Source organism: Onychostoma macrolepis, chromosome 01 (genome assembly GCF_012432095.1).
Source record: "Onychostoma macrolepis isolate SWU-2019 chromosome 01, ASM1243209v1, whole genome shotgun sequence".
Lineage (NCBI taxonomy): Eukaryota > Metazoa > Chordata > Actinopteri > Cypriniformes > Cyprinidae > Onychostoma > Onychostoma macrolepis.
Genome location: NC_081155.1, coordinates 28,688,988 through 28,703,281, shown reverse-complemented (window position 1 = coordinate 28,703,281; position 14,294 = coordinate 28,688,988). Strand labels below are relative to the sequence as shown.

Sequence of the window (14,294 nt, the reverse complement as noted above, 5' to 3'; positions counted from 1 at the left end):
CGTCGTGGTGGGCTCCTGCTCTATCTGCTCCACTGTGGGGGTCTTCGGGATCGTCTGCTCCGCTCTGGTGGTCTTCTGCTCCACCTGTTCCACCCGCGCCGCCGTGGTGGTCTGCTGTCTGGCTACTTTGTACTATAAAAAAATGATATTTTATATCTGAGAAACTAATCGTTATTGTTTAGCACGCTATTAAAATATATTTGTGAACAGAGTGTTAATAATAAACATGGTCTAAACATTCTTAGACGCATCATGTTGTAGTTTGGGAAAAACCCAAATAACCGTTAGTAAATGTGTTCAAGTTTATGTCACAATAACACTGTAACTAATGCAAAAAAGAAACATTACTTACTCATCAGATTGATCTTCTCTTTTAAATGAAATCGTGTTCTTCTTTTGAGGGAAATACTGCCTTTACTAAGCGCGTCTTCTTCCAGAAACGAACAGTAGCCGCGATGAGGATCTCCTCGCTCTTTGTTTGTGTTTGTGTTTGGCGTTTGCACATGCGCACGTCCCACGTGGATATTTACATATGAACGGCACGAGCCGCGAGGGGGCGGGATTGCATTAGAGATAATGAGTTAGACGGGAAAGACTGAACATCATGTTGGTTTCATACGGATTACTTCATCACAGAATGTTTGTTTTCGATAAAACTTGCTTCATTTAAAAGTAGACACTTCAAGACAACACTAATATATGTATATGAAGAGTTTGGTTACAAAACGCTATAAATCCATTTTGATCAATTTGAGTAAAAATTTTTTTTTTTTACCAAGAATGTGGCAAGATGAAAACTACTATTTTCTATTTCAAACTTTCACATACCATATTTAGGTTATAATAACATTAAAAATTCGAATTAGAGATTCGAGATTTTTTTTTCCCCCCAAAATGCAAGAAATCCATGACACTTTTTTTTTTTTTTTTTCAAAATGCAATCTATTGAATCAATATAAAAGTTATTTTTCATATTGAAACTAAAACGATAAAATAAAATAAAATTTCATCACGAACAAGAACATGAACAACAATATCACATTAGACCACAAAAATTCCAAAATGACATTTCCCTTACATTCAACTTCCAGTGCATTCATCTTTGCCATGTTACATTCATTTAGTTGATTAGTGCTATACGATGTATTAACAAAAAACATTAATGGCATTAATAAAAACACTTACACTGACAAGCTACGCAATATCGCTTTCATAATCGAATACGATTCATCTGCAATTATTAACGCGATATTGTGCAGCTTGTCAGTGATCTACGGCTCTGTGTATTAAAGCCACCTCCAGTACTGTATTTTTAACAGCCTCTATTTGTCTAACATTTAGTCACTGTTAATTGTAATTGTAAAAGTAAACTGCAGTTCATAATATTAAAATCGTTCTGTAAAGACGAAGAAACCTCTTTACAGTACATTTTAATATTATCAAAATCGCCTGTTGGAACGAAGAAAACTTCCTTCATTGCGATAAAGATGGATTTGAGCGATGCTCCTCTTATCATCTTTTAAAGGCCTTAGGTGATTGTATCGCTAGATTGAAGTTATTTGTGTTGCAAATTTCATTCAACTAGATGATCGTTACTCTCTTAGGTTAACCATTAACTTACAAATGGGTGCCTAATTCAAATCGAATCATATCTAATTGGTATGTAAATGAGAGTTTTAAAACCCTTGATCAAGTGATAATTTGTGTAATAACAGCGAAGAAACCCTGTTGTTTATAAGTGATAATTTGCATAACAACAGCGAAGAAACCCTGTTGTTCATAAGTGATAATTTGTGTAACAACAGCGAAGAAACCCTGTTGTTTATAGTTGTTATTGTGTAACAGGCAGCGAAGAAACTCTGCCACACATCTTTGTGCAGTTAATTTGCACAAACTAAAAATCGGTTTGGATCAAATTGCATTGTACTTGTGATCGTTGCAGTAAATCAGCCGCTAGAGCGAGAGCAATCACACTAGACGCGCACAGATTTAATCATAGTACCTTTGATTAACACTAGAGGGCAGTTTAGTTAAGTGTCTAGCATTTCACCTCTACCCTCCTCTCTTCTGAACCTTGTGGCCATTCTCAGTAGGTTGGTTTTCCTTGGTTAGCCCTGTCATTGCATTTGAAAAACTTATTCCAATTCTTCCTTGGTTTGTTTCATGTTATTTTATTATCATAACTTTGATTCTTCTCCTTTTATTTTATTTATTTATTTTTTTAATTGTTATTATTATTATTATCATTCTGTATTATTCAGGCCTCTTTCTCTCTTGCCTTGTGTTTGAATTTAGTGTTTGAATTTAAATTTAAAATTAATCTCTGTATTCTAACCATTTGTGTGAACCTATAGGTAACACCCCCTCTAGTGCTTAGTTGGTGAAGCGACGGTTGCCTCCACAGCGGATCACAGTGAGCTGCCACGGGATCCTGACTGGATCACCTCGATCCATCACTAAGCCTAGCCCATAGAATACTGACCCTTCCAACTAGCGAAACCCCAAAATCAGGTTTCTCCTCAACCTTTAAGGTAATTGGCCTGCTCCTGCTATCCCAGCAAAGCCAACACACTAGATGTTCTGACCCAGCAGCGCCCTCTACTCTGTAGACCATGTCATAACCTCTAACAGCAGTGAAAGGCTTAAACTTGCTCTCTACCCTATCTCTCTCTGTGTTTTGATTTATTTGTTTGCTTGTTTTTCATTTTGTTTTGTTTTGCTTGCCTAGAGACAAAACCTTTGAGAATCATCAGAGAAAGTCGAGTAATAGATTGACGATCCAAGCTGCCAAAGTCTTTAGATGATCACGCCGTCAACAATCTTTTGTTAGATCCTTTCCGGTGCCCCCACAACAATTAGACTCACCTTGCCATTCACGGCTGAGATAACAGGTGCCAGGTCTACCCTCCGTTAACTGTTTGTATCCATCAAACAGACCGAGTATAGAACATAAAAATTACTATAATTGCAGCCTGCTAATGTTATAAGGACTTGCATTGGCCCGTGTGCTGTCCCTCCCTCTCTCTCTTCACCAGTGAGCCAACATGTCTCAATCATCCAGCCCTGATGCTCACTAGGATCGACTAGAGACCTGGCTGAGTGCCCTGACTAGCACCCTTCTTGCTGAAGCTGCCGGGGACCTGCAGAACATGAGCCGGGAACAGCTCGACGACAACCAGAGCGCCTTGATGGCCCACGATCCGACACAGGACTACAGCCACAAAGAGCTGGCCAAGATCGTCGGGTCACTGGCCCATAACCTCCTTGGCCAGGCAAAGCTGAGTGAAACAAGCATCTCCCGCCGGGAACAGGAAGCAGCAGCGCTGAAGCTCCAGGCTGAGGAAGCTCAGAGAAACTGGGTGCGCGCTCAAAGTCAACTGGACTAGCTAACGTCGGAGACTCAGCACCAGCATAGGACAGCGGACGGAAAGGACCCAGAGCTGCAGGAGGAAGTAGAGAGACTCCAGAACGCCACTCCAGACTTTCCAAAGGCTGTCTTCCAGTCACGGTTTGTCACCTAAAGAATTGGATAAGCTGGCTAGAAACATTCCCACTGTCACTCCAAACCCTGCAGGAGGCCACAATGTGCACGATTATTTAAAAGACGTTGATTTTCACTTGCAAACTGTTGCCAATGTTACCACACGAGACAGACTCTACCTGCTCAGAATCACTGCCAGCCGTGAAGTCCGGAGCTTTCTAGACCGACAGCCAGAAACAGTCAAAATGGATTACCAGCAACCGCAGCAGGCTTTGATTAAAGAATTCTCTGACCCAGAATCAGAGCAAGGGCTGATTACGGCCATGGACCTTAAACAGGGCAGACAGGAAACCACGTAGGCCTTCTACAGCAGGCTCAGACAAGCATACTTCAGAGCACGGAATGAGCCAGGAATGGAAGAAGAATTCAATTTCAAAACTCTGTTCCTCCGGAACCTGCACCCAACAGTGAGTCACCATTTGGGGGTTCTGGCTTGCCTACGGACTATGTCCACCCAACAGCTGTGAGACTTAGCCCATAAGGCCTATGCCAAACAAAGAACTGTTTCTGAAAAGATGGGAAAACTACCCACAATCTATCCTGTCACTAATCAGAGTTCAGAACTAGCCCTAGAGGGCACCAAGCCAAGCCACAGTGACAAACCTGTCAACACAATGTCAAGATCCTTCCAAGCCAGCAGAGGGCAGCGTGGCCATGGTGGTGCCCGTCCAAAGCATCAGACTGGGCACCCCGAGAGATCCTGGGACAGGTCACATCCACCTCTCAACCGAAAGGGTGAAGCCACCTGGGAAGCTAAGAGACGGTCCAAGGGGTACCGACACTCACCGACACAAGCATCGAGCTCGGACTGCCAGCAGCAGAACCCCTCTCAACACGCCCTGGACAAGCCCAAATATAAACCGTCAGCCGAACAGAACCGGGAAACTACGTCTGAATCAGCAGAGATCATGAGACTTTTAAAGGAGCTCCTCCAGGAAAAGTCCCACAAGGGAGACAAGAAGGATGAGTCAGATCGGTTATGACTAAGCATGAGATCTGACCCTAACGACCACTCAGAGTCCTCTCAAAATGAACCTCCCAACCAGACCACTGCTAATCCACTGTCAACCACAGAACCACATATCCCATCACCAAGTGATGACATCACACAACCATCTCAGCTGACTGTTGAACCACCAGAGCCAGCCAACATCCAGCACCACATCTCCAGCCAAAACCCCAAAGTACCCAAAAGCGTGGTTTTGGTGGTCTGCCTCCCTGACGAGCCACACGAAACCAGCTCTGACTGCTTGCCAGTCACCACACAAGCCCCAGTGCCAAGATTCCTGGGGAACCTGATCGAAAGGGGGGTGGCCAAAAAACTATACTTGGCCATCACATTGGAAAATGAGGTGAGACTGGAAGCCCTCGTGGACACTGGAGCTGACCTCACTCTAATGTCAAGCCAACTTTTTGACAGACTTCAGATTGAAGCCAAGATACAGAATCAAACTCTTAAATATCAGAGGTTTGTGCTGAATGTGCAATCCTACAGCCAAAATGAGGTCCAACTTGAACAGGTAGCTCCAATTCACCTGACCATCGGCCCTATGAGCTTAGTGCACCCTGTGTACATATCTAAACTGGACACATTTCCTCTCCTCATTGGCAAAGACCTGTTAGACCATTTTGAACCCCTGTTAGACTTTAAACAGCTGGATATTTGGGCTCAAGTGTGAGAACCTCTGCCTCCTCAGTCTCCAAGTTCACCCCAGACAAACTGCCAGTTCACAAAGGTCACAGAAAATCTCAACGCCAGCCGCGGGAACGTCTCGACCCAAGAGCAAGGTTCAAGGTCACTGCTATGTGCTTTCCAGCTAGCCAAAGACTCTGACTCATATGGCCCCCAGGTGATGGAGGGTCTACAGCTGAACGATGTCACAACAACAGACCCCATACTAGCACTGTGGGCAGACAATTCAGCCATCAGCCTCTCACTGTTCAATGCGCTCAAACAGCACACAACGGACACTCCTTTTGCTAACAAGCGCACACGATTCCCTTTGAATTCCTGCCCGTCGACCATGGTGACTGCCAAGGGCAACTGTGCCCTGAACTTGAAGTGGAATAACAGATGCTTAACCCATTACTTCCTGGTCCTTCCAGACCTACCGCGTGATGTTTACATCGAAGTGGACATTTTGATTCGTCTCAGGGCTCATGTGGACATGATCAATGAAGTGATATGGGCTCCTATGACCTCACAGTCCCCCACTGTTCCTGTCAACATTGAGAACCTCCTGTCAGGCCAAACCATCCCTGAGGCCTGCACGCTTATCAACGAACAAGAGACTGTAGTACCAGCCTACACCAAAGGGGTCGCTGTTCGACTCAACCTGCGATGCGGTCAAACCTTCAGCCACACATTGGGCTTCTTCCAGCCTTCACCCGAGTGTGGGGAACTGGGCCTCACTCTGGAAGCCACACCCCTCGTTGAAGTGACATCTCGGGCAGTGTACATCTTGTTCAACAACTGCACAGCAACGGATGTCAGAGTGCCTAAGGCCTACCGGCTGGGTTGGCTAGTGAGTTATGACTTCCATGACTTTTAACTGATTGTACCAGTTCTTGGACCCATCCCAGATTCAGTGATTCCAGGAGGAAGCTCAGGCCACACAGTGTCAACAGCACCCTTCAAGATCATCACCGTAACTTCAGTCAAGTCAAGTCAAGTCACCTTTATTTATATAGCGCTTTTAACAATACAGATTGTGTCAAAGCACTTAACAGTATCAAATTGGAGAATAGAGTGTCAGTAATGTATAATGATAAGATTAAATACTCAATTCTCAGTTAAAGGCATTTCATTATTGAATTCAGAGATGTCATTGTCTAGATCAGTTTAGTTTAAATAGTATCTGTGCAATCAAATCGGCGATAATCGCTAGAAATTAAGTGTCCCCAACTGAGCAAGCCAGAGGCGACAGCGGCAAGGAACCAAAACTCCCTCTGTGACAGAATGGAGAAAAAAAAACCTTGGGAGAAACCAGGCTCAGTCGGGGGGCCAGTTCTCCTCTGACCAGACGAAACCCACAGTTCAAAAGTTTATGTTTCTATTTTAATCTTGTTGCAATTTCTAACAATAGTAGTATTATGTAGTTAGGTATTTTATTATATTTTTAGTATTATATTTTAATCGAGGTCTTCACTGGGGATATGTCTCTGGGGCTCATCTGGGTGTCCTGGTCTCCGCTGACGATCAGGGCTGTAGACATCATCTCTTGGTGCTGATCCACCATCTGATCGGATACGGACTGAGAAACAGAATAGGAAAGAAACAGACAAATATTAGCGTAGATGCCATTCAACTTACGATGTAACGAGTACATCGTGTGTTATGGGGAGTGTTCCCGGTTCCGGTTGATCTAATTAATGCAGCCTAACAATCCTTTAACGGATTTGAATAATAGAAGCGTACTCAACACAGAGACATGGGAGTTATATCTATAGAAAGCTTGAAGTGTCTACTTTTAAATGAAGCAAGTCTTATCGAAAACAAACATTCTGTGATGAAGTAATCCGTATAAAACCAACACGATGTTCAGTCTGTCCCGTCTGACTCATTATCTCTAATGTGACCCCGCCCTCGCGACTCGCGCTGTTCATATGTAAATAGCCACGTGGTAAGTGCGCGCGTGCAAACGCCCAACAACACAAACAAAGGGGAGGTCCTTCATGGCGGCTTCTGTTCGTTTCTGGAAGAAGATGCGCTGAGTAAAGGCAGGATTTCCCTCGAAAGAAGAACACAATTTCATCCAGCAGAGGAGATGAGTAAGTACTGTTTCTTTTTTACATTAGTTACCGTGTTATTGTGACATAAACTTGAACAGATTTACTAACAGTTAGCTGGGTTTTCCCCCAAACGACAACATGATGAATGCTACGCCTCTAAGAATGTTTAGACCATGTTTATTATTAATACTCTGTTCACAAATAGATTTTAATAGCGTGCTAAACAATAATAATTAGTTTCTCAGATATAAAATATCATTTTTTATAGTACAAAGTACATCCTTTTATTGTACAAAGCATGCTTGAGTCTGTGGCTACATAATCATATCATAGGCTACTATAAAATCATACATACTAGACTGTATGACTACAAAATCATAGTTGGGTTTTTCCCAAACTATAATTCCTGACTACAATGTTTGAAATCGTCTAAAACATTTTGAATATAATAGGCAGTTCATTGTATTTAAATTTCTTACAGCGCTATGATGTTTTCATGCTCTATATAGAACAATAAAAGTAATATGAGTGCACACTGTAACATGATGAATGCTACGAGTCTAAGTATGTTTAGTACATGTTTATTATTAATAGCCTACTCTGTTCAGAAATAGATTTTAATAACGTTCTAAATAATTAGTTTCTCAGATATAAGATTTCTTTCTCTTTTTTATGATAGTACAAAGCATGTGTCTATGGCTACAAAACCTATGTGTGTGTATGTGTATATATATATATATATATATATATATACAGTGGGTACGGAAAGTATTCAGACCCCCTTAAATGTTTCAATCTTTGTTATATTGCAGCCATTTGCTAAAATCATTTAAGTACATTTTTATCCTCATTAATGTACACACAGCACCCCATATTGACAGAAAAACACAGAATTGTTGACATTTTTGCAGATTTATTAAAAAAGAAAAACTGAAATATCACATGGTCCTAAGTATTCAGACCCTTTGCTCAGTATTTAGTAGAAGCACCCTTTTGATCTAATACAGCCATGAGTCTTTTTGGGAAAGATACAACAAGTTTTTCACACCTGGATTTGGGGATCCTCTGCCATTCCTCCTTGCAGATCCTCTCCAGTTCTGTCAGGTTGGATGGTAAACGTTGGTGGACAGCCATTTTTAGGTCTCTCCAGAGATGCTCAATTGGGTTTAAGTCAGGGCTCTGGCTGGGCCATTCAAGAACAGTCACGGAGTTGTTGTAAAGCCACTCCTTCGTTATTTTAACTGTGTGCTTAGGGTCATTGTCTTGTTGGAAGGTAAACCTTCGGCCCAGTCTGATGTCCTGAGCACTCTGGAGAAGGTTTTCGTCCAGGATATCCCTGTACTTGGCCGCGTTCATCTTTCCCTCGATTGCAACCAGTCGTCCTGTCCCTGCAGCTGAAAAACACCCCCACAGCATGATGCTGCCACCACCATGCTTCACTGTTGGGACTGTATTGGACAGGTGATGAGCAGTGCCTGGTTTTCTCCACACATACCGCTTAGAATTAAGGCCAAAAAGTTCTATCTTGGTCTCATCAGACCAGATAATCTTATTCAGGTGTTTTTTAGCAAACTCCATGCGGGCTTTCACGTGTCTTGCACTGAGGAGAGGCTTCCGTCGGGCCACTCTGCCATAAAGCCCCGACTGGTGGAGGGCTGCAGTGATGGTTGACTTTCTACAACTTTCTCCCATCTCCTGACTGCATCTCTGGAGCTCAGCCACAGTGATCTTTGGGTTCTTCTTTACCTCTCTTCTCCCCCGATAGCTCAGTTTGGCCGGACGGCCAGCTCTAGGAAGGGTTCTGGTCGTCCCAAACGTCTTCCATTTAAGGATTATGGAGGCCACTGTGCTCTTAGGAACCTTAAGTGCGGCAGAATTTTTTTTGTAACCTTGGCCATATCTGTGCCTTGCCACAATTCTGTCTCTGAGCTCCTCAGGCAGTTCCTTTGACCTCATGATTCTCATTTGCTCTGACATGCACTGTGAGCTGTAAAATCTTATATAGACAGGTGTGTGGTTTTCCTAATCAAGTCCAATCAGTATAATCAAACACAGCTGGACTCAAATGAAGGTGTAGAACCATCTCAAGGATGATCAGAAGAAATGGACAGCACCTGAATTAAATAGATGAGTGTCACAGCAAAGGGTCTGAATACTTAGGACCATGTGATATTTCAGTTTTTCTCTTTTAATAAATCTGCAAAAATGTCAACAATTCTGTGTTTTTCTGTCAATATGGGGTGCTGTGTGTACATTAATGAGGAAAAAAATGAACTTAAATGATTTTAGCAAATGGCTGCAATATAACAAAGAGTGAAAAATTTAAGGGGATCTGAATACTTTCCACTGTATATATATATATATATATATATATATATATATATATATATATATATACATACATACAAATGTTCCTGATATTAACATGCTCACAAATGTTTTTTGTTTGTATTTTATTGAATCAGATACCAGCACCAGATGTATCCTGATGTCTCTTCAAACTGTTTTCTTCTGAGAGCGCTGTACCAACATCAGATGTTCAACTATAATGATATTCTATGTTAAAACAAGCTCCTTTTCTACTGATTATGTTTTTTTCTTCTTGAATCCATGGAAAGAAGTAGAAACACTTAAATAACACATGTAAATATCAGGTATGATTTACTTGTTTCACTTGCTGAACAGAATCTGTTGCAGGAATGACTCAAATTCTGTTCACATCTCTATGGTTAGATCAGTGTGCACAATAATGTGTCTTTGACCTTCATTATGTATGTTTTGATTATACTGTGTTGTAAATAAAATACAAATAATTTAAAAAATCCTTTTTTTCAATCTCCTCACATTCTCTTTTACCTGCCTCACAGTCACAGTCACACTGATGGGCCATTAGGGGCCATTAGGGGAGGGCACTTTGTCTCTCAGGTGAGACTCACTTAATATTCATGGCCATTGCCACTCCCTCGCATATAGACCCTCGACCACAAAACATGTCTTGAAAATTTTAAATCAATATATTGTTTTCTGTGAATGAGTAAGCAGAATGATTTTCACATAATTTTGAAGTAAATATTCTAGCCTACAAGACTGATTACTCAAAAGTCTTGTTCAGGACTATTTAGTGTGGGTTTTATAGCCTTATTTCAGCTACATTTTTTTCCCCAAAACTTACTAACCATGCATAATATTTTTTTTTCTAAAAAATGCAAACATGTGCATCCATCTTGGTCACATATTATTATAGCACAGTTTGTGCTGAATACAAAAAAAATTACATGTTGGTCAATAGTATGTATTAAGTAGCTGAAATAAGCACAAATATCAGGGCATGTCAAAACATCTCAAGGGCCCCAAAATGACCTCAGACCCCAGAGGGTTAAACACCTACACCTGTTCCAGGCATGTCACGACATCACAAGTGAGCATGATATGATTGTCTACTGGAAGAAAGTGAAAGGACACTCGAAGCAACCTGGTCCAGACAAGGACCTCAATGACCAAACGGATGCCCTAGCCAAAGCAGGTGCACTACACGGCGAGGTATGGTCTCCACCAACCCAACCACCCACCCTTAACGTGGCAGCCATAACCCGCAACAAACATACTCAACCCACCACAATGCCCACCTCACAGCCGCTTATGCTGGCTCCTCAAATCTCCACTAATGACATTGTTGACATGCAAGCCTCTGACTCCTCCATACAGACTATTCTTCACCACCTCTCTGACCCCTCCATCCACCCTATTACACCTGCTTGCTCCGACCCTCAAAGCACTACTCAGCGTAAAACCCATGCTGCATGTGATGGACAACATTCTATGGTATGTCCCTGATGACCTCACTGCACCAAGGCTTGTGGTGCCACAGTGCCAAAGAGGGGTGTTGCTGATGTATGCCCACGACGCACCATGTGCGGGACACCACGGCACAAGAGCCACTTACGAGACACTAAAACAAGTGGCATATTGGCCTGGCATGCAGCAAGATGTGGCAGAGTATGTGATAGGATGCCTTGTTTGCTGTCAATTCCAACCAGCAAACCCAAACCACAGAGCCCCGCTGCAGTGCAGAGGAGTCACATCTCCTTGGTCAGACCTCCAAATTGACTGGGTTGGACCCCTGCCCAGGTCAACAAGAGGCAACAAGTATTTCCTCACAGTCGTATGCCAGTTCACAAAGGCCGCATTTACATTGCATGGTTCAAGTGACCCAATTCCGATTTTTTCCTCCCATGTGGCACAGATCAGATATGGCCCATGACCGTGTAAGCAGGAAAAAAATCACATGGATTCGGATATTCTCCGATTGGTTTCAGGCCTCATTCATATGTGGAAATAAATCAGATATGAATCGGATACGTGCAGTTGCGTCTGCCGTGTAAGCGGTCAAATCGGATATTCCCCGTAAATGCGAGTTGTACGTCATTGAAAAAGCGACGGTGACGAATGACGTCAACACAGGTGGACATCAACCGCGAACTATCAAATGGCGCAATGGAGGATGAAGGCTCAGTTCAGTGGAGTAATAAAGAAGTTTTATGTCTTTTGAGCCTTTCGGGCGAAGAGGCAGTGCAGGCAAAAATGCAGGGTTGTTACAGAAACAAATCTGTATTTGAAGACATTTCGAGGGAAATGGGAAAGCGCGTTTTTAAGCGCTCGTGGCTACAGTGCCAACGCAAAATAAAAAGCTTAAAAACCAAATACAAAGCCGTGAAAGACCACAACAACAAAAGCGGTAATAGCCGTATTACATTTCCATTCTATGATCAAATGGAAGGTATTTTAGGTGATAAGCCAAGCTGTCGACCACCTGAGATACTAGATAGTTTCAGAGAAGAGGATGCCGGATCGTCAGTGGACTGCGAAGAGCTGGAATGTGAGAACATTAATGTTACAGGTAAGCGTAAACAAATGTTTTTGCAGACATTAGCTAACAAATGAATAACGTTTTGTCAGTAATCGCCACATTAGTTAAAAATTATGAATATTATGTTACCAGCTACTAGCTACCATCGTTACAGCCCGTACAAAAACAACCATACTTTTACTACAAATACAACAACAAAAAAACATGTTTACTGTGGGTAACCACCCATGGCTTTGCTTTACTAACCATAGTTAAACTTTGGTATTTGTAGTAATACTGTGGTTATACAAATTCGATTCAGTCCATTAAAAAACTCAAGGTTAGATTTTGTAAGGGAAAGCATGACACCTAATCTTACCTGACAGGAAAGTAAGGCCATTCTTTCTAAATGGTTGATTGTTACAATAATCTACATAATATGCAATATGTAAGCACTTTCATTGTCTATATTACCATTTATTTTATATTATTTATTTATTTTTATCATGGACCGTACACTTAGCTAATGTTAATCATACTTTTTTACAATAATTTCTAATACATTGTGCTCATTCCACTCACTATTTTTAACAAGTCAACATTTGTCCCTACACAGATGAGCCCCTTGACATGCCACAGATTATCTTTCAAACTAATCTAACTAATTTGATCGTTCGCCTTTAAAAACCGCAACTGCAGCTTGTTAGCCCGCTAGCTTGTCACTCGCGGTTCCATTTGCATTTCTATTCGCGCCTATTATTATTTTATTTTTTCCTCGCTCCGTTTTTCACGAGCTCATCAAACAACAGTGGTAAGTGGTAAGTTAAGTTGGTATCATTCATCAATCACGGTGAGTAATGGCTTCTTCTCCTGCTATTGTTGTTTGCACTGTTTGCCACATGTATAGTTTATCTGTCTCTGTCAGCAGCGAGGGATTCACATGTGATAAATGCAGGGAAATAGTTAGGCTGACAGAGAAGGTTTTAGAACTAGAGACACGCATCCAAACTTTAATTGAGGACAGTAAGAATGTGAGGGCTGTAGATACTGCTTTGGATGCGACTAGCTCAGGGAGTCCTGTACATTGTTCGGTTTCGGTTGAGCCCGTGCAGCAGGGCAACTGGGTGACAGTGAGGCGGCCTAGTCGCGGGTCAAAACACCACTCTTCCGTTCCGATCAGAACATCAAACAGGTTCTCCCCATTCGGTGACGCACCCACTGAGAAACCTGATGAAAGTGCTCTAGTTATTGGCGATTCTATTGTACGGAACGTGAAAATAGAGACACCAGCCACCATAGTCCATTGTTTACCAGGAGCCAGAGCGCCTGACATCTTGGCAAATTTAAAAGTGCTGACTAATGCTAAACGTAAATTCAGTAAGATTGTTATCCACGTCGGCGCTAATGATTTTCGACTTCGCCAGTCGGAGATCACCAAAAATAATGTTAAAGAGGTGTGTGAACTTGCAAGTACGATGTCAGACACTGTAATATGCTCTGGTCCGCTCCCTGCTTACCGGGGTGATGAGATTCATAGCAGACTGTCGTCACTTAATGGCTGGATGTCTAAGTGGTGCCCGCAAAATAACATAGGCTTTATAGACAATTGGAAGAATTTTTGGGGCAGACCTGACCTGTTGAAAAGAGATGGTGTTCATCCCTCCTGGGGTGGTGCCACTCTTCTCTCTAGAAATATGGCACATAGTCTTAGAGTTTGTACTTGACTAACTGGAGCCCAGGTCAGGAAGCAGACAGACTGGCTAAACCGATCGTCTGCTAGCCGCCTCACGTCACCAAAGTCAGTTAACTCTCAGCACATAGAAACTTTTTCACCTAGATATCACTCTATAGAGACTGTGTCTGTTCCCGAACTAGAAAATACAGAAAACATCCAAACCAAAGTAATAGTAACAATTTAATTGATGTTCAACAAATAAAAACCGATATAATACAGATAAACACATGATAAAGCTTGGCTTATTAAATATTAGATCCCTTTCTTCAAAAGCACTTTTTGTAAATGATATGTTCACTGACCATAAACTAGATGTGCTTTGTCTGACAGAAACCTGGCTAAAACAAGATGATTACATTACTTTAAACGAGTCTACACCACAAGATTACTGTTACAAACATGAACCGCGTCCAAAAGGTAAAGGGGGAGGTGTTGCTACA

At 42.1% G+C, this 14,294-nt stretch overlaps 1 protein-coding gene across 1 annotated transcript; it reads left to right on the top strand.

The window, feature by feature from the left end:
* The first annotated feature begins 12,831 nt into the window (after positions 1-12,831).
* On the top strand, positions 12,832-13,942 carry LOC131548167 (uncharacterized). The gene has a single exon (XM_058789269.1). It carries the CDS (start codon positions 12,977-12,979, stop codon positions 13,841-13,843), a length of 867 nt encoding a protein of 288 aa, XP_058645252.1. The 5' UTR covers positions 12,832-12,976; the 3' UTR covers positions 13,844-13,942.
* The last annotated feature ends 352 nt before the right edge of the window (positions 13,943-14,294 follow it).

Excerpts from the sequence above, each read along its gene's own strand:
- LOC131548167 (XM_058789269.1), top strand. The coding sequence starts at position 12,977 with ATGGCTTCTTCTCCTGCTATTGTTGTTTGCACTGTTTGCCACATGTAT.